This window comes from Delphinapterus leucas, chromosome 16 (genome assembly GCF_059928025.1).
Source record: "Delphinapterus leucas isolate spDelLeu-1000000601 "Yukka" chromosome 16, BTC_Dleu_Yukka2, whole genome shotgun sequence".
In the NCBI taxonomy this organism is placed as follows: domain Eukaryota; kingdom Metazoa; phylum Chordata; class Mammalia; order Artiodactyla; family Monodontidae; genus Delphinapterus; species Delphinapterus leucas.
The window spans coordinates 86,546,409-86,561,607 of NC_143144.1; the positions used below are offsets into that span (position 1 = coordinate 86,546,409).

Consider the following 15,199-nt stretch of genomic DNA (forward strand, 5'->3'; position numbering starts at 1 on the left):
GGAGCCACTGAGGAGCCACCTGAGGAGCCTGGCGCCCGGGCTGCCCTGGTCCTGCGCGGGGAGGGGCAGGCAGGGGCAGGTGGGCAGGGGAGGCGCCCTGGAAGGAGGCAGGAGTCTGCGGGGGTGCCCGCCAGCTGCACGTCCTGCCCACAGGGCCGTCCTGCGTCCAGGCTCCACCACGCTACCCTCTTTGAGGTGGAAAGGCGGAACCTCCCGCTTCTGTTTCTTCTGGTGTGGCTGAGCCCGTTGGGACCTTTCCGGAAGCCGTGCTGGTCAGTGAGGGACACCACGTCTGCGTTTGTCTGCGTGGCCTCGGGCAGGGCGGGGTGTGCATGTGGCAGCCCCTCAGTCACAGAGAAGGGCCACGCCAGCCCCTTCCCACGCTCCTGAGGCCCGTGTCATCCTCACGACTCTGTTCTGTGAAAACGGCCCTTCCCTCCCACGTGGGCCAGGCGGTCGGGACAGAGGCGCGTGGGCTCCGAGGCCATGGGCCCTCGCACGTGGCTCTGGGCGTTTGTGGGGACGGTCTGTGCTTCACTGGCTGCCGGACTCTGGCCCCTCCTGGGGGCGGGGGACGGGGGGTGTGGGCAGTGTCCGTTCAAGGGGTAGTGGGCACCCCAGGCCATCGTGCCTGTCCTCACCCAGCTTTCCTCTCTGTGAGGCCTGTTTGCTCCAGCTTGTCAGCCAGGGAATTAGCAAGAGCCATGGGCATCCCTGGTGCCAACGGGCAGTGCCACGGGAGCAGGGTGTCCTGAGCGGCATCCTCTGGCCGTCGCGCCTGGTTTTCAGAACCTTTCTGCTCCTTTTGCCTTTGTTACCCAAGCAGTGGACTCACCGCAAACTGGCTGTGGAGTCCTGTTCCCCGCTCTGGTGGAGGCGAGCTCTCAGCTGCTGGGGGCCAGGGGCTGCGGGCGGGGTCAGTGCAGAGCCTGGAGTGGAGGCCACCGGGGCCCCCGTGGCTCCAGGCTGTGGCTAATCGCATACCCGGGACAGTCCTCAGAGATGCTCGAGCAGACAGGTCTCCTAAGGAGAGCGAGGGGGGCGGGGGCGAGTTTCTTGAGCAGAGGCGTTCGTGACTGTTCTCCACGGGCTAACAGAACTCCGCTCCTAATGGATCGTAACTCAATGCTGTATGTCACTTTGCTGGAAGAGGTGCTAATATTTCAGGCGTTTGTAGAGCCTTCAATTCTCGTTCTTCTCAGCCTCGGGGACAGTTTTGCACCTTCGTGAGGGACAACCACGAAGTGACCGGCGGGGTGGGGTAGAGGCAGGGAGCGCGGCCAGGCCAGGCTAGTGGGCGCACGGGGTGCCCGCCACAGAGACCCTCCGGGGCCCACCCCGCGCTCCAGATGATGCCCGCCAACCCCAAGTGGCCAGGGACGGCAGTCGGGACCAGGCCAAATGAAGGCCTTTAAGGCCACGTGGTATTTCCACGTGCTGGTGATGTAAAAGACTTTAAGTTCGTGCTCAGAATAACTGGTGGGCAAAGAGTGTGATGCTGGTGCTGGCATGAGCTGTGCCCACCTGGTCTGTCTGTGTGACCGGCCTCAAGGGGATGCAGAGCCGCTGGCATGAGCCATGCCCACCTGGTCTGTCTGCGTGACTGGCCTCGAGGCTGGTTGTTTGCAGTGGACAAGGCGACAGTCAGCTTTCCGTGTCCTGCGTTGTCATCCTGTCCACCCTCCCTGCTCTCCGGCCCAGCGTCCGCTTGCGGCTCCCACTCTCAACCCGGATTTGGGCCGATCGCGGGAGCCCCCCTTTCCTCTCCCCAGGATGGCCCGGCGTGAGTGGCAGTGCTTTGGGACGCCCCAGAGGTGACCACCAAAGCCTGCCCTGTGCATCCAGCAGGGAGTTTCTAACGTAGAGTGTTTTTCTGAGTTACTGTCGTTGGTTTTAAAATAAAGAGATCAAAGTATGAAGATGAGATGGCTTAGCTGCCTTTTCCACTAATGTGGTGGCAGCAGGCTTCCCGTGGTGTGGAATCCTCCCGTGGCCCTGCACGCAGCCCTGCCTTGGACCCAAGTCCCTGTGGAGCGCTGCTGCCCACCTGCGCCCTCAGAACCGCCCCCGCCGCAGGAAGCCTCCCATCACTGAGGCTCGAGAATTCCCAGAGGTGGCGGGATGTGCCCCACACGCTCCCCTCTCGTCCCACTGACTCCTAAACTGTGTCTCCCAGACCTGAGATTCAATCAAGGAAGCATTCGCATGGCTTTGCCTGGGTGGGGCTGAGGAGGGGACCGCCCCCAACACCGTGACAACAGCAAGTAGCGTCTCCGTGTAATCGCAAACATAGAGCTTACCTTCCAGCCCCTGACAGGGTCTCGGGGCCCCTGGGGGTCCACACGTCACGGCCGAGAACTCCCCAAACCTGGAAGTAACCAAAACGCCGCCTTTAGCGGATAGATGTCGGCTGCTGAAGCGGCCAGACCGCTGCTCCCTGCGGGCCTGGGAGCAGCGGGAACCAGGGGGCTGGGCGCTGCTGTCTGTGGCGCGGGAGCCGCCGGGGGGTGGAGGGCTGCTGCGGCCCCTGCGCTTGTGGCCCTGCATGACACGTGTGCCTCAGAGTGAAGCTGACCAGGGAGGTGGACAGACGCACAGTCAGAGTACATACCTCGCCGGAGAAAAGTCACACCTTCCCAAGGACGGACAAAAATGCTCCACGGTGGGAAAAAGGTTTTTACTGGGCAAATAAATTACAGAAAAAGACCCAGCGAGAGCTTTGGAAAAAGATAAACATATACACAACACAGGGATGAGATATACCACACGGCAAAAATATACACAACACAGGGATAAAATATATCACACGGCTCTGGCCAGAGGAGGCTGTCTCTCTCCAGTGGATACAGTTATTTTTATATTAAAGATTTGGAGGCACTTTTCAGACTTCTTTTTGGGTCATAATTCAACTTTGGACCATCTATAGATTCCTGTCTGTAACAATAAATATAAGATGGTGACAATTGGACAAAAAGGCTGAGCTCCCTGCTGTGTGCCCGGCCTGTTCTTGGGAAGGGAGCCAGGAAGTTTGTCCAGCTGGTCACCGAGCCCCGGGTGGACACGGCCCACACCGAGGCACGGGGGCAAGCGCTGAGGGGCGAAGGGAAGCCGCCGGTCACCCCACGGGGATGCTGCGGGCACCTGTGTCCACAGAGCCGGGCCAGCTCTATGGCTCTGACCATGGGCCCCTCCTCCCCACGGCAGTGTGAATGTTATTGCCCAGTTCAGGTGCAGCTTCCTTCCGCCTCCTTTTCTTTCCCAGGAGTCTCAGGTGTTTGGAAACTGAGTTCCTGCGCGGCCACTGCCTGCCGGCCTCCGGGGCTGCCATGCACGGGTGGACGGTCTGCCAATTTGCTGGCCGCGCGGGCCCGTCTGCCCTCAGCAGGGCCGTGACTTGGGAACACTCACGTTCTCCCCGAGCGAGAAGCCCAGGAGGGTCTCCCCCAGCACCCCCAATTCTCCGCCTCCCGCTTCGGTGAGAACTGGGCCTGTCTTGCCAGGTTCAGGGGCCCCCGCCCCCTCCACCCTCACGGTCCTCCTGAGCCCGCGTCTCTCGCGCACAGCGGCCGTCCCTGCGGAGTCGGGCGGCCGACACAGTGGGCCTTTGTGCCTCCGCGGCCTGGCTGCTGGCCTCGGGCCCTGGTGACACCACCCCCCTGCCCGCTGCTCAGATGCAGGCCGAGCCTTGTTGGCAGTGCCCTGGCAAGGGGGCCGCTTGCCCACATCCTGCATCCTGCGGGAAGGAGCCCGAGGGGCTGGGCGGACAGGTGGGCGATTGTTAGCTTTATCGCAGGGCCATTCGTTGTGGCGTCACTCCCCACCACGCGGGGCCAGGCCGGCAGCTCGTCCCGCGTCCCCGCCCTGCGCAGCGTTTGCTTTCAGATAAGTCCGCGTGTGCAGCGAGCATTAATCATTGGCAGCCCCGGCAGGCAGCGCTGGGCCATCCTCGGAGTGGCCTGGGCGGGCCCCCCTCTCGGGCCCATGCCGGCCTTGCCCGGCCCTTCTGCACCGGCACCGCCCTGCTCACTCATGGCCTGGCTCTGGGAGTGGCTGGCCCCTTCCGGGAGTCTGTCCACAGCAAGGGCCCCCGGTCCGTGGGGTGAGGGTGCCGCCCCCAACTGCCCTGCCCGTCCCGGCCAGGGCGCCCCTCACGGCTAGCTGCTTTTGCCTGCTGAATCACACGTGGGCAGGCCCCACGGCAGCAGCAAGGTTGAGGACACGGACTGAAGGCCCGGGGGGAAGCTTGTCACGGCTCCGGGCCTCCCGGGCCCTTCCCTGTTACTCCTCACCAGGCTGACTGTCCCCGTGATGGCCTGTCAGTCAGCTCCTGGCGGTGGACGGGGGACTGGACTCGGGCCCGGACACCCTGTGACGACGGCTCCGCGGTGTGCGTGGGGACTGTCCGTCACTTACCTGAGTGGGCTTTTCGTGCTGTTTCTAACGCAGGATGCTTGCCGTGGGCAGGTCCCCAGGGGGCTCTGTGGGCATTGGGGCGCAGCCTCAGTGGGACCCCCGATGGCCAGGGCTCCCGAGGGCTTTCCCGTAGCAACAACGTCATAGGTGCAGCTGAGGGTCACGCAGTGGTTCCTGAAGCCCCCGGGACTCGATCCCACTCCCGTCTGCGCTGCGTCTCTGAGGGATGCTTTGAACCGGCCCGTTCAGCACTCCTGGAGCAGCATGCGTCTGCGCGGCTCCTGCCTGGCGGGGAGCGTGGGCGAGGCCCGGGGTGGCTGGCTCCACCTCCCAGACCTGTTGACCGCAGATGTCCCCCCAGGTGAACCTGGCCTGCCCCGCCTCACGGTCAAGGACCAGCTTGGGTGGGCTCAGAGCACACACGACCTTCCCAGCCCTGACCACAGCCCTGTCGGCCGCTCTCTCCCCTGACCTTGGCCTCCAGTGGAGGGGGCTGGGGGCTTCCTCTGTGCTCAGCACATCTTGCTCTGGGCACTCGGGGTCGGTCCGTGCGGACCCCGATTCCTGCAGCTCCCGGGAGGATGGGGTGGGCAAGCGTCGCTCCTTCAGGACCACAGCCAAGCTAGGCTGGGACGTGCCTGAACAAGCCCGCCGTTGGCCCCCCTTTTCCCTGAAGGAAGTTGTAGGGTGGTCAGCGCTCCGTGCTGTCAGCAAGGGTAATGCTGTTAGAAGCAGAGATTAGGGACGTTTTGTTTGTAGCCGTGTTTGCTGCTTTGGGTCTTCAATGAACTAAATTCCTGCAGGGCCTGGGGCCGTAAGTCGCCGTTTCTGGCGAGAGTGTGTGGAACGCTCTGGAGGATGGAGTAGGCCGAGAACTGTTAACTCAGGTTCTGTGGACCCTGACCACGGGCCACAGAGGGAGGGAGGAGGGGCAGAGGCCCCACGCGAGCAGGTGCCCAGGACAGAGCAGCTCAGGGAGACAGTGGCATTTTTCTTCTCCAGCTGAAAGCACAGGAAAATTTAATAGAGAGTACAGTGCCAGTCACAGCAAATACCATGTGGTATTTTGGAGCTGGCCTAAAAAGCGCATTAGACCTTGGCAAGGAAAAAATTTAGACTGTATTGAAGGCCATAGGAGATGCACCACGAGAAAGCAGACCCACCATCCTCATGGGTGTTCAGGGAGCACGGCTGAGGGTCCCCCAAAGCCCGTTAGTTCATTCTGGTTAAATGCACCTGCTGTTAGTTCAGCGCAACCCAATCAAAATGCCCACGGGGTGGGGTGAGCAGCTTTACATGGACCAGGGCGGGCCCGCTGGGCAGTGCAGAGCCCGGAGCCGGAGGTTCCGGTGAGTTCTGAGCCTCAGCCAGGCGGCTAGTGTCAGGGTGTCGGGGGCTCAGCTGGTGGTCACAGGCCCCACCTGCTTCTCGCCATGTCAGTCGGTCGGCTGTGGTGGCTCCATTCCCAAGGGGCCCCAGGCGTCTCCCCGCTGCCGCACCGGGCCGGTGGGCGGGAAGCAGGGCCCGTGCGGCCAGGGCAGTAAGTCAGGGCCAGGCACACACTCCACCACAGCGAAGGTCCAAGGCCACGGCCCCGGGCACCTGGGCGTTTCCTGAGGTGGACGCCTCGGTGGGACAAGGGTGTGGCGTCAGTCTGGGCCCAGGCGTCCGTAGGCTCCTGGGCAGGTTTTCGTTGGGCTGCAGGCCGCATCCAAAAATAAACCCAAGTTTAATAGACGTGTCCATGTCCTTGGGGAGGGTTTATTTGAAGTGCTGGGGGGGACAGTCCTTTGACTTTATTCTGGAAACTTCCATCTGCCTGTTCTCACCCTGGACAGGCTCGGCCTTTCTGAGGTGCGTGGGGCAGAGCCCACACCACCCTCCCCCAGGCGCGGAGGAGGGGCTGGAGGAGGGGCCCCGTGGCTGCTGACCGGTGCCTTCCTGTCCTGTCTCCCCAGCTACCCATACAGTGAGGACTCCAGCCAGGGCAGGCAGTACATGAACACCCGGTGCCCCGCCTGGTGTGACCGTGTCCTTATGTCCCCGTCTGCCAAGGAGCTGATTCTGAGGGTAAGTGTGAGGGCTGCGCGGGCCAGAGCCCGGGCGGGTGGGGAGCCTCGGGCCAGGGGACATGCCCTCCTGCCGGCCCGGATGAGCCCTGACCCCGTTCTCGGGGCTGGGATGGAGCCCGATCTCCAGTGTCTTTCTGGATTCAAAATAGGCATAAACTGTCGCCAGTGCTTTAGGAATCGTTCAGTTTATTGTGTCCTCGGGGGGGTCAATGAGCTCTTGTCTTCGAAAGAGCTTGGGAGCTATGAAGTCCGTCCTTATTTTCCTAAGTTGTAAATCAGAGCCAGAGTCACACTGGGGCTTGAGAAGTTAAAGATGCACGGCCAGCACTCAGGAGGCAGCCCCGTGAGACTGGGTGCGGGGAGACTTCGAGTTTCCTGGAGCCTCTTGATTTCCCGGGGTTTTTCAATGCCCACATTTAACACAAGAGGGCTGCTCTAAAGAATCAATGTCTGCATTGGTTTTGTCAACCCCATCAGTGAAAAAGTATAATAACGAGGTGCATTGATTCATCAGGGCAGCGGTCTGGCCTCTGCGTGATGTGGGCCGCCAGCTAGGAGGGGGCAGGAGGTCCCCACGGCCCAGGCCGTCCCCCAACCTCAACCCAGTACGTTTTGGGCTCTAGTCACCACCCTCCACAGCCCCCGAGGCTGCTGCAAGGAGCCCTGTCTGCGCCACTGGACCCCGGGCCCTTTACCCAGAGACGCAGCCAGGAGGGCAGAGCCCCCTTGGCCTGCCCAGGTGCACGCCCGTCCCCCTGCTCAGCAGCCCCTGCAGCCCCCCTCCAGGAGGCCCCGCTGCTGGCCTTTCCGGGGCGGGCCGGCCCTCCACACTCTGCCTTGAGCCAGAGCCCCCGGGTGCATGGGGAGGGAGGCCGCTTCCCGGCCCCGGAACACGGAGGTGGCGGGCGTGCTGAATGCGCAGCGAGGTGAGCGGCACCCGCTTAATTTGTTTATCTGTCTCACGATTACGCACTTGGAAATCCAGTTTTATGCTGCCTTTGTAAATCACCACGCTGCGCTTGAACATTTCCCCACTCCGGGGAGATGCTGTGATGGCGAAGGATGCGCAGAGGGGTCTGTCTTTATGCCTTCTGGCAGCGACCATGCTGGAAAGTAAATCTGACCTTAAGCTTCCCGCCGCATTAAAGATAATTCAGTTTATAGTCTCAGACGCTTCAGCCGAGGATGTGAAATCCTGGCCCAGTTGGAGCCACAGCCGACTGACTGCGGGAACACACCCTTGGCCGCACACCTGGAGTTAAGGTGCCTGTAGGCCGGCAGAGGAGGGAGGGCACCCTGTGCACACAGCCTGCATCACTGGGCGCAGACCGCTGGGTGCGGCAGCGTGGCGTTCAGGGAGTCTGTTCTCGTTTGAACAGGGAGTTCTGGGTCACAAACAAATGGCAACAGGGCAAACAGGAACCGGGAAGGCTTCCTCAGTGCCGGGGGCACAGCTGGAAAGAAAGCTCACAGCTGCCCCGACTGCGGCGAGCATGGTCCAGGGCCCGGCCCAGAGGCAGAGGGGAGCTCGGGCTCCACACCAGCGGCCCGTGTCGCCACCTCCCAAGGCCGGAGCCCTCCCACCTGGGACAGCCGGGTGCTGAGGTGCTGCCCGGACTGCCCGGACCTCCCTCCTAGGGGCCAGAGGCACACTGGCGGCTCTGAGCCGGCCAGAGCCCCACGGAGACGTGGGCGGGGTGGCCGCGGGCGGAGCATCGCTGGGCTGCCACCCGCTCGCTGCTCTCCCAGGAAACCCCACCATTTCCGCCTCCCATGCCTCTCCCTCTGTTTGCTTTTCCCAGTCGGAGAGCGAGGAGAAGGTTGTCACCTACGACCACATCGGGCCCAGTGTCTGCATGGGAGATCACAAGGTGACAGAGCCGCGCCGCGGTCTGGGGCTGGGCCCGAGGGGCGGGCCGTGGTGGGCTTTCCAGGCTGGGCCCGAGGGGCGGGCCGTGGTGGGCTTTCCAGACTGGGCCCGAGGGGCGGGCCGTGCCGCGGTCTGGGGGCTGGGCCCGAGGGGCGGGCCGTGGTGGGCTTTCCAGGCTGGGCCCGAGGGGCGGGCCGTGGTGGGCTTTCCAGGCTGGGCCCGAGGGGCGGGCCGTGGTGGGCTTTCCAGGTTCTCCTGCCCCTCTTCTCCGCCTCCTTAGTCTGCTTCACAGAGGAGGCCAAGTTGGTCTCTTTTTATTTAACTTTAATAAAATACCAGAAGGTAGGTGGGTAGGGCTGGACAGGCAGGTAGGTGCGGCAGAAGTGGCTGGCCACAGTTTTACTATTTGTAAAAGGAGGCTGTGTCCACCACTGGCTATTTGTGGAGGCCGTTTCCTGAACGTGCACTCAAGCATATTCCTGGCTTCCGACGGCGACCACCCACCACCAGTGCGGGCGGGAGAAGGGCGTGTCACCGACCCAGTGCCTCGGGGGAAACACCGAGTATTTGTTCCGGGACTAACTTTGTACGTGTGACTGGCCCGGGCCCCTCCGAGGGGCGTGTGGTGACGGGTCGTGTGTCACCATCAGCCACGTGAGAGACGTTCACCGTTTCCCATTTTCAGGGCCTCTGGGCGGGTCGCCCACACTGCCCAGTGGGCCGGATCCCAGGACGGGCTCTGTCCTTCCCCATGTTCTTTGGGCCTGAAATCAGCTCTCATGTTATCTTTATCTGGAAACAACACCGTCTTTAGAGAACGCGAAGGCCCTTTGCCTCTAGCCTCTGGTCGCCCAGTCCCACCAGCTCCTCGGGAACTGGGGCCCGGCGCTGGGCCTGCGGGCCGCGGCCGGGTAGCCCGGGAGCGGGGTCTGGGCGCCCGGTTCTGACAGCCTCTCTTCTCCCGCTGCAGCCCGTGTTCCTGGCCTTCCGCATGGCGCCCGGGGCAGGTAAACCTCACGCACGTGTGCACAAGTGTTGTGTGGTGCAGTGAACTGGTGGTAAATATGCCTCCTCCCTCGAGTTCACCTTTCTGAGCTTTTTGTGGTGTGTCTGTCCCCTTAACAAATGGCTGATTCCACGGCAGGGAAGCGATGCCAGCGCCACGAGGGGACCCCCGGCGAGACCTCCCTGCAGCACGAGGAGCCACGTGCTCCGACAGCTGCATCGACAGACCCGCCTGAGCGCCACTGCTAGACGGCCGGCCCCACACGTCGCTTCAGCCCCGGACGGCGCTCCGGACAAGCCTCACATACCTCACTGTCGTGTCTGCTCGTGTGACATCAAGTAGAAACATTGGGATTTTTTAAATAAGTCACAGTCCTGTTGCCAAAACTCTAATAGACAGCAAAGAGATTCTGCATTTTAGACTTCACGGTTTTCGATTTTTAATTGTCAGCGTGGAGGAGCTTCTCCGGCATAGAAACCCCACAGGGCTCGGAGTCCCCTCCGTGGCGGGGCGGCTGGGGCTCTGCCGGCCGGCGGCGTGGCCCTCGCTTTCACTTCTGGAGGCCCCTCTTCCCTGTTAGTCACTCTACTGCCATGTTACATGGTTTTTGAATCACACTGCAGCTGCTTTCCATTTTTATATATATAAATATATATAAATATATACTTTTTAAAAATAATTTATAAACCTTACCAAAACTTACGCTAAATATACTTTCCAGTATGAACGCTTGAGTGTCGTATCAGCAGGTAGAATTGGCGTCTAGGGGTTTGGTTACGTGCACGTCAACACACAAAGCTATAAAACAAGTACTACGACCCAGCAGAGACGTCAGGGGTCAGACCGACCACAGCACATCCATACGAGCAGTTGGAGACTCCTAGGCCTTTTTCTGTCTAATATTAAGAACTGAATGTGAAGTTTATAGCTAGCTCGGGTGTACCTTTTAAGAATTTTGTAAACCGTTTTGTCTGTCTTTTGTTACTGTCCTATGGTGCCAAGTATTCTACATAAAACAATAATATCACGGGAGACATAAAAATAGCTAGTCTGCTTCTGATAGAAACTGCTTGTAACGTGGCCTGTGTATAAAAATATCCAGAGAAACAAACTGTACGCGTCCTTGGACGCTGAACCTCTAACGACCTGTCGTAACCCTGCTGCACGTACTTGCTCCTGGCACCCGGCGGAGCCGTGAGAGGTGGTCCCAGGGCCCACGGATGAAACACAAACGAACGTTTTATTAACTTGCTTTAACACTACAGAATTCCTGGGCTGGGTGAAGGCGCTGGGTAGAAGCTTGTTTTAGATAAATCACAACCGTTGCAAGTGAGCTGGCGTCCACGTGCCGAATCCGTGTCCTTGACAGTACCGTCGGGGTCTGTGTCAAGCTGTGGTCGCTCTGCTCTGGCCGACTCACGGCGATTCTGTGCAGCGGGGTTTCAGCTGTTGGTCACTCAGGAGGCCTTTGGAAATGACCGCTCCGGTCCCTAAGCAATAAAATCGATCGTGGTGAAAATATCCCGTCTGCTTTGCGTTTCCTCCTCCCGTGCTCCGGCCCGTTGTAGCCTGCGGTGCAGGCTACGCTCGTCGCTCGTCGGCGATCCTGGACTCCACTGTCGGATACTGTTACAGAGCTGAGCTCTGGCGTGAGAGCAGAAAGATCATCTTTTGGATTTTACTGCAGAGGTTACTGCTGGGATTTACCCCTCAGCATTGTTTAAATGAGATTACATAAATGTGTTGCTTTCCTCAAAACTTTAAAACTGGAAATTCCTTTGCTCTTAACTTGAGCTGAAAGAAGAGTTCACTCACATAAATTTTGAAAAAGAATTAATGCTCCCTTAGAAAACCAGCCAGTGAAAAACGTCTGTATTTTAAATTGATGCAGCCATGTAGCAAAAAACACCCAAAAAACAAAACTTCAGCCTTTTACATTTCTCTTTAACATTTTCAGTAATGCCTTCCAAGAAGGATCTTTCTTGCAGTAAGACAACCCTTTATATTCAGTTATGCAGCCACGTGGAGCGTCCGGAGTCTGCACGGGTGGGGTGGTCTTCTGTGAACCAGAGCAGACGCAGGCTGCTGTTAGCTGGAATCCTGGCCCTTGGATTCCGGGGTGAGGGACAGGCCAGAGAGAGGGCTTCCCGGACCTCCGCGGGGCTGGGGGGCCGGGTCGGTCTGGCCGATCCAGGGAGGTGCCCCGGGTGGAGGCCGGAGCTGCCCAGGAGGAGGACAAGGTCCAAGCACTGGCCAGATGTGCTTCCCCTGCATCCCAGGGTCAAACGGGCAAAGAAAACTCCAGGGCCCCCGAGAGAACCGACGCCAGGGCAGCAAAATTATCTTGGATTTCTCTTTGTAGTCCCGGTTTGAATTAAACCCCGCTTTCTACCGATGAAAACAATCTATTAAACCGCAGGAGAAGTGCTACGGTGCTGATGAATTTAAAACCTGATTTACTTCAAATTATGTAGCTACTAAGGCTGGGCACGTTCCAACCTACATAATCATGGCAAAGCACGTCAGCAGGACAGCAGGAGCTAGGGCCCAGCGGCGCCCCTCACTGCCCCCACACCCACCAAAGGGGAAAGGCACCACTCCGGGTGGGGCAGGAGCGGGGGTTCACCTGGCCCTTTCCGGCAACCCCAAATGTGTTTAAATCTGCCCACACCTCATCCACCTAAGCCAACAAAACAGCGGGCCTCCAGAGCCCTGGGGAGGGCGCCCCGGGCTGGGGGCCGGTGGAGTTGCGGGGAGGGACGGGACAAGGGGTCCTACCTGCTGCCCCGCGCGAGCCACAGCTGCCTGCGCCGGAGGACCGCCCCGCCGCCGCCGCCGAGCGCCCAGCGCCCCGCTCCATCCCCCCGCCGTCGGCTCCGCTCCCGCTCGCTGAGTCCTGGCTCTTCCCGGCCCTCGGCCCCGGGCGGCCCCTTCCCTTGGCCGGCAGCCCGAGGGTTCTCGGGCGGGGCCGCCTTCCCCGCGCCGGGCCTCGCGGTGCCCTCGGTCCTGCGAGCTGCTGCCACCGGGGCAACCCGGGGCGCGAGGCGACCGGGACTCCATCGCACCCCGATTCTGAGCCGGACCTGCGCCAGACCCAGGCGCCCCTTCGGCCGAAGGCGCGGACCCCGCGGCATTGAAGACTGGACAAGGGGACCCGGGACACAGGGCCCGGCAGAGGCAGAAGGCCGCGCCACCGCGCCTCGCCCGTGGTTTTCGATAAGGAAGAAACACGCGGTGCAGCCTCGGGAGCCACGGCTCCGACGGGGGACGTGTTAAATAATTTATTGATTATACAAAGTGATTCCTCTCAGGACGCGCGGCAGCGGCGGTCCCGATCCCGCGCCCACGCCGAGGACAGGGACGCGGGCGCTCTGGGGTCCCCGCACGCCGAGCCCGAGCCAGGCCGCTTTATAACTTATTCTGTAAAAATATATATACACACTCCGGCGCGGGCGGCTGGCGAGAGGCGCCGGCCCGCGTCCCGTACCCTGGTTGTCCGGCCTTGCCGCCGCGTCCTCACGAGGCGTCCCCCGCGCCGCCACCGCACGGGCTGACCAGCGCCAAGTTCGAGGGTTTGTGCTTCTTGAGCAGCCGCGTGATCTTCTCATCGTCCGAGTTGGGGTCCAGGGGCCGGTTGTACTCGTCGTCGTCCTCCGCGTCCGAGACGCCCACCTTCAGCTTCTCGGCGTCCGAGTCCTGCTTCTTCTTAGCCGACGCCATCTCCGCGGCGTGCCGCTTGCGCCACTTTGTCCGCCGGTTCTGGAACCACACCTGGGGTGGAGGATGCCCATCAGGCGGCGCCTTCCAAAGCACCCGGCCCGCGGCAGCTTGGCCCCTCGGCGGCCCAGCCGGAGACGCCGCCGGCCGCAGAGGGACGCCCGAGGCCACCCCTCTAACCGGGCCGGGCCGCAGGGCTGGGCGCCCCCGGGACCGAGGCCAAGGCCGACGGCCGCTCGCAGACCGTTCGCAGGACGCGGGGGAGCGGGTGGGCCTCGGCGCAGCGGGACCCGCGGGGGGCCGCCCAGGCCGCAGACGCCTCACCTTGACTTGGCTCTCGGTCATACCCAGGGAGTAGGCGAGGCGCGCGCGCTCCGGCCCCGCCAGGTACTTGGTCTGCTCGAAAGTCTTCTCCAGCGCGAAGATCTGCTGGCCCGAGAAGGTCGGCCGCGAGTGCTTCTTCTTACCGTCCTTGTCCAGGACCCCGCTGGCCTGGGCTGCAAAGGAGGGCGGGTGAGCGCGGCCGGCGGCCCCGCGCCCGCGCGCGCCCCGCCGCCCCACGCCGAATCCGCGGGTGGGCCACTTACCCGGGCCGGCCAGGCGCGGGTCCCTCCAGGGCGAGCCCTGCACCACGCCAGGCCAGAAGATTGGCGGGCGCCCGGGCAACTCGGCCAGAGGCTTGGGGTAGCCGCGCGCCACGGCGGCCGCGGGCCCGAAGTAGACGCCGGCCGACGAGGCGAGCCCACTGAGACGGGGCAGGCCGCCCAGGAGGCCGCCGCCCGCCGCGCCCACGGGCCGCCCCAGGATGTCGCTGATGCCGTGCGGGGTGCCGAGCGGCAGCTGCGCGCCGAGGCCGCCCAGCGCGGGCGCCTTGAAGCCGGCCGGGCCCTGCAGCGCGTACGGGAACAGCGACGTCTTCATCTCGGCCATGTTGTGTAGCGCGGCCAGCGGCGCACTGCTCAGCACGAACGCGCCCGGGCGGTTAGCGTCCATGGGCGCCGCCGCCGCCGGCCCGGGCGCCCATCCGGGCCCCGCCGCCGCCGCCCGCGCCCGCCGGCCCGGGAAGTTTGCGCGCGACCCCGGCGGGCGCCGGCTGCAGCGGGGGCTCGGGGTGCGGGCGCCGACGGCGCGGATGGCGGGCGCGAGGGAGGGCGGCGGCTCCGGCGCGGGGTGGGCGGCGGCGGGGGTACTCCGCGCTGCGGCGGTGGCGGCTCCGGGGCCGGTCGGAGCGGCGCCGCGCCGCGCGGGCTGGACGCGCTGATAACCGCGGGGCCCCCAGGCGGCGCGCGTGCTGATTGGCTGCCGGCGACCGCGGCCCGGCCATTGGCCAGCGCCCCCGCCGTCTGCGCGCGCCCCCGCTGGCCGCGCACTCCATGAAGGGCCCATTAGCCCGGCAGGTGCCTCCCGGGCTGTAAATTTGCCCCCTGATTTATCTCCCCGGGGACGAAATAAATCCCGTTGGATGGGAGTTTAGTTAGGCAAAGGTTTTAGTGGGAAATCAGGAAAAAATACGAGAACATATTTTATCACCGAAAGAATGCAGATTTGAGGATCCACTTGGCACACTCCGTGCGCCCCATTCGATGAAGAGGCACAGGCGGGAGGGCGCGGGCACCTTCGGGGTCACAGTCCGCGCCCCGCCTTGCGGCTTCCCGGCCGCCCCGGTCTCAGGTTTGAGGGAGGAACGAAAACATTTCCGGGAACATTCTCCTCTGGGATGCAGAAGGGCGGAAGAAGCGGGACGTCAGAGTCCACGGGCCGAATGCTAGACTTGGCCCGCGAGAATCTGCTCTGGTTTCGCCAACCAATGGCTGGCGCCGTGGCGAGGCCTGTCCCGGGGCCACACGCGAGGCTACCGAGTTGCGCGCGCTGCCGGAGGGGCGGTTCCCGGTCCCCTCCCTGCCCGCGGGACTGTACAGTGTCGGGTCAGGGCGCGGGGACCGCCCGGGCCTCCCGGTCAGTCGTTTCCCGGCCGCGAAGTCGCAGCTTGTTCCCGGGGGGGCAACCTGAGTCCGGAGCTTGGACCTGGGCGCCCCGACCTAGGGCACAGCCGTTCCCTTGTGAAGCGCGGCCCGAGCCGGCGGTCGGGGACCCTGGCAGGCTCAGAGTCCGGGTCCCAAG

The 15,199-nt window shown here is 62.7% G+C and overlaps 2 protein-coding genes across 8 annotated transcripts in view; one reads left to right on the top strand and one right to left on the bottom strand.

The window, feature by feature from the left end:
* Positions 1–10,882, top strand: part of INPP5A (inositol polyphosphate-5-phosphatase A) — a 179,670-nt gene extending 168,788 nt beyond the window's left edge. For 5 of the 7 annotated variants that reach the window (XM_089898379.1, XM_089898381.1, XM_089898383.1 and 2 more), the window contains 3 exons: positions 6,372–6,483; positions 8,288–8,356; positions 9,500–10,882. In XM_089898379.1, coding sequence (XP_089754505.1) covers positions 6,372–6,483; positions 8,288–8,356; positions 9,500–9,703 — 385 coding nt within the window. In that variant the 3' untranslated portion in view covers positions 9,704–10,882. Of the gene's footprint in view, positions 1–6,371; positions 6,484–8,287; positions 8,357–9,325; positions 9,414–9,499 lie in introns of all 7 variants that reach the window. The other 2 variants (XM_022568396.3, XM_022568397.3) reach the window with 2 other exon arrangements.
* Positions 10,883–12,021: 1,139 nt separating this feature from the next.
* On the bottom strand, positions 12,022–14,119 carry NKX6-2 (NK6 homeobox 2). Its single transcript, XM_022569502.2, has 3 exons — positions 13,666–14,119; positions 13,403–13,575; positions 12,022–13,132 (listed from the first exon to the last, which is right to left on the bottom strand). Exons 1-3 carry the CDS (start codon positions 14,069–14,071, stop codon positions 12,878–12,880), a joined length of 834 nt encoding a protein of 277 aa, XP_022425210.1. The 5' UTR covers positions 14,072–14,119; the 3' UTR covers positions 12,022–12,877.
* Between the last annotated feature and the right edge of the window lie 1,080 nt (positions 14,120–15,199).

Excerpts from the sequence above, each read along its gene's own strand:
- NKX6-2 (XM_022569502.2), bottom strand. The coding sequence starts at position 14,071 with ATGGACGCTAACCGCCCGGGCGCGTTCGTGCTGAGCAGTGCGCCGCTG. Across the intron at positions 13,576-13,665 it reads CCCGCGCCTGGCCGGCCCGG|CCCAGGCCAGCGGGGTCCTG; the intron begins GTAAGTGGCCCA and ends CCTCCTTTGCAG. Across the intron at positions 13,133-13,402 it reads TGACCGAGAGCCAAGTCAAG|GTGTGGTTCCAGAACCGGCG; the intron begins GTGAGGCGTCTG and ends CCTCCACCCCAG.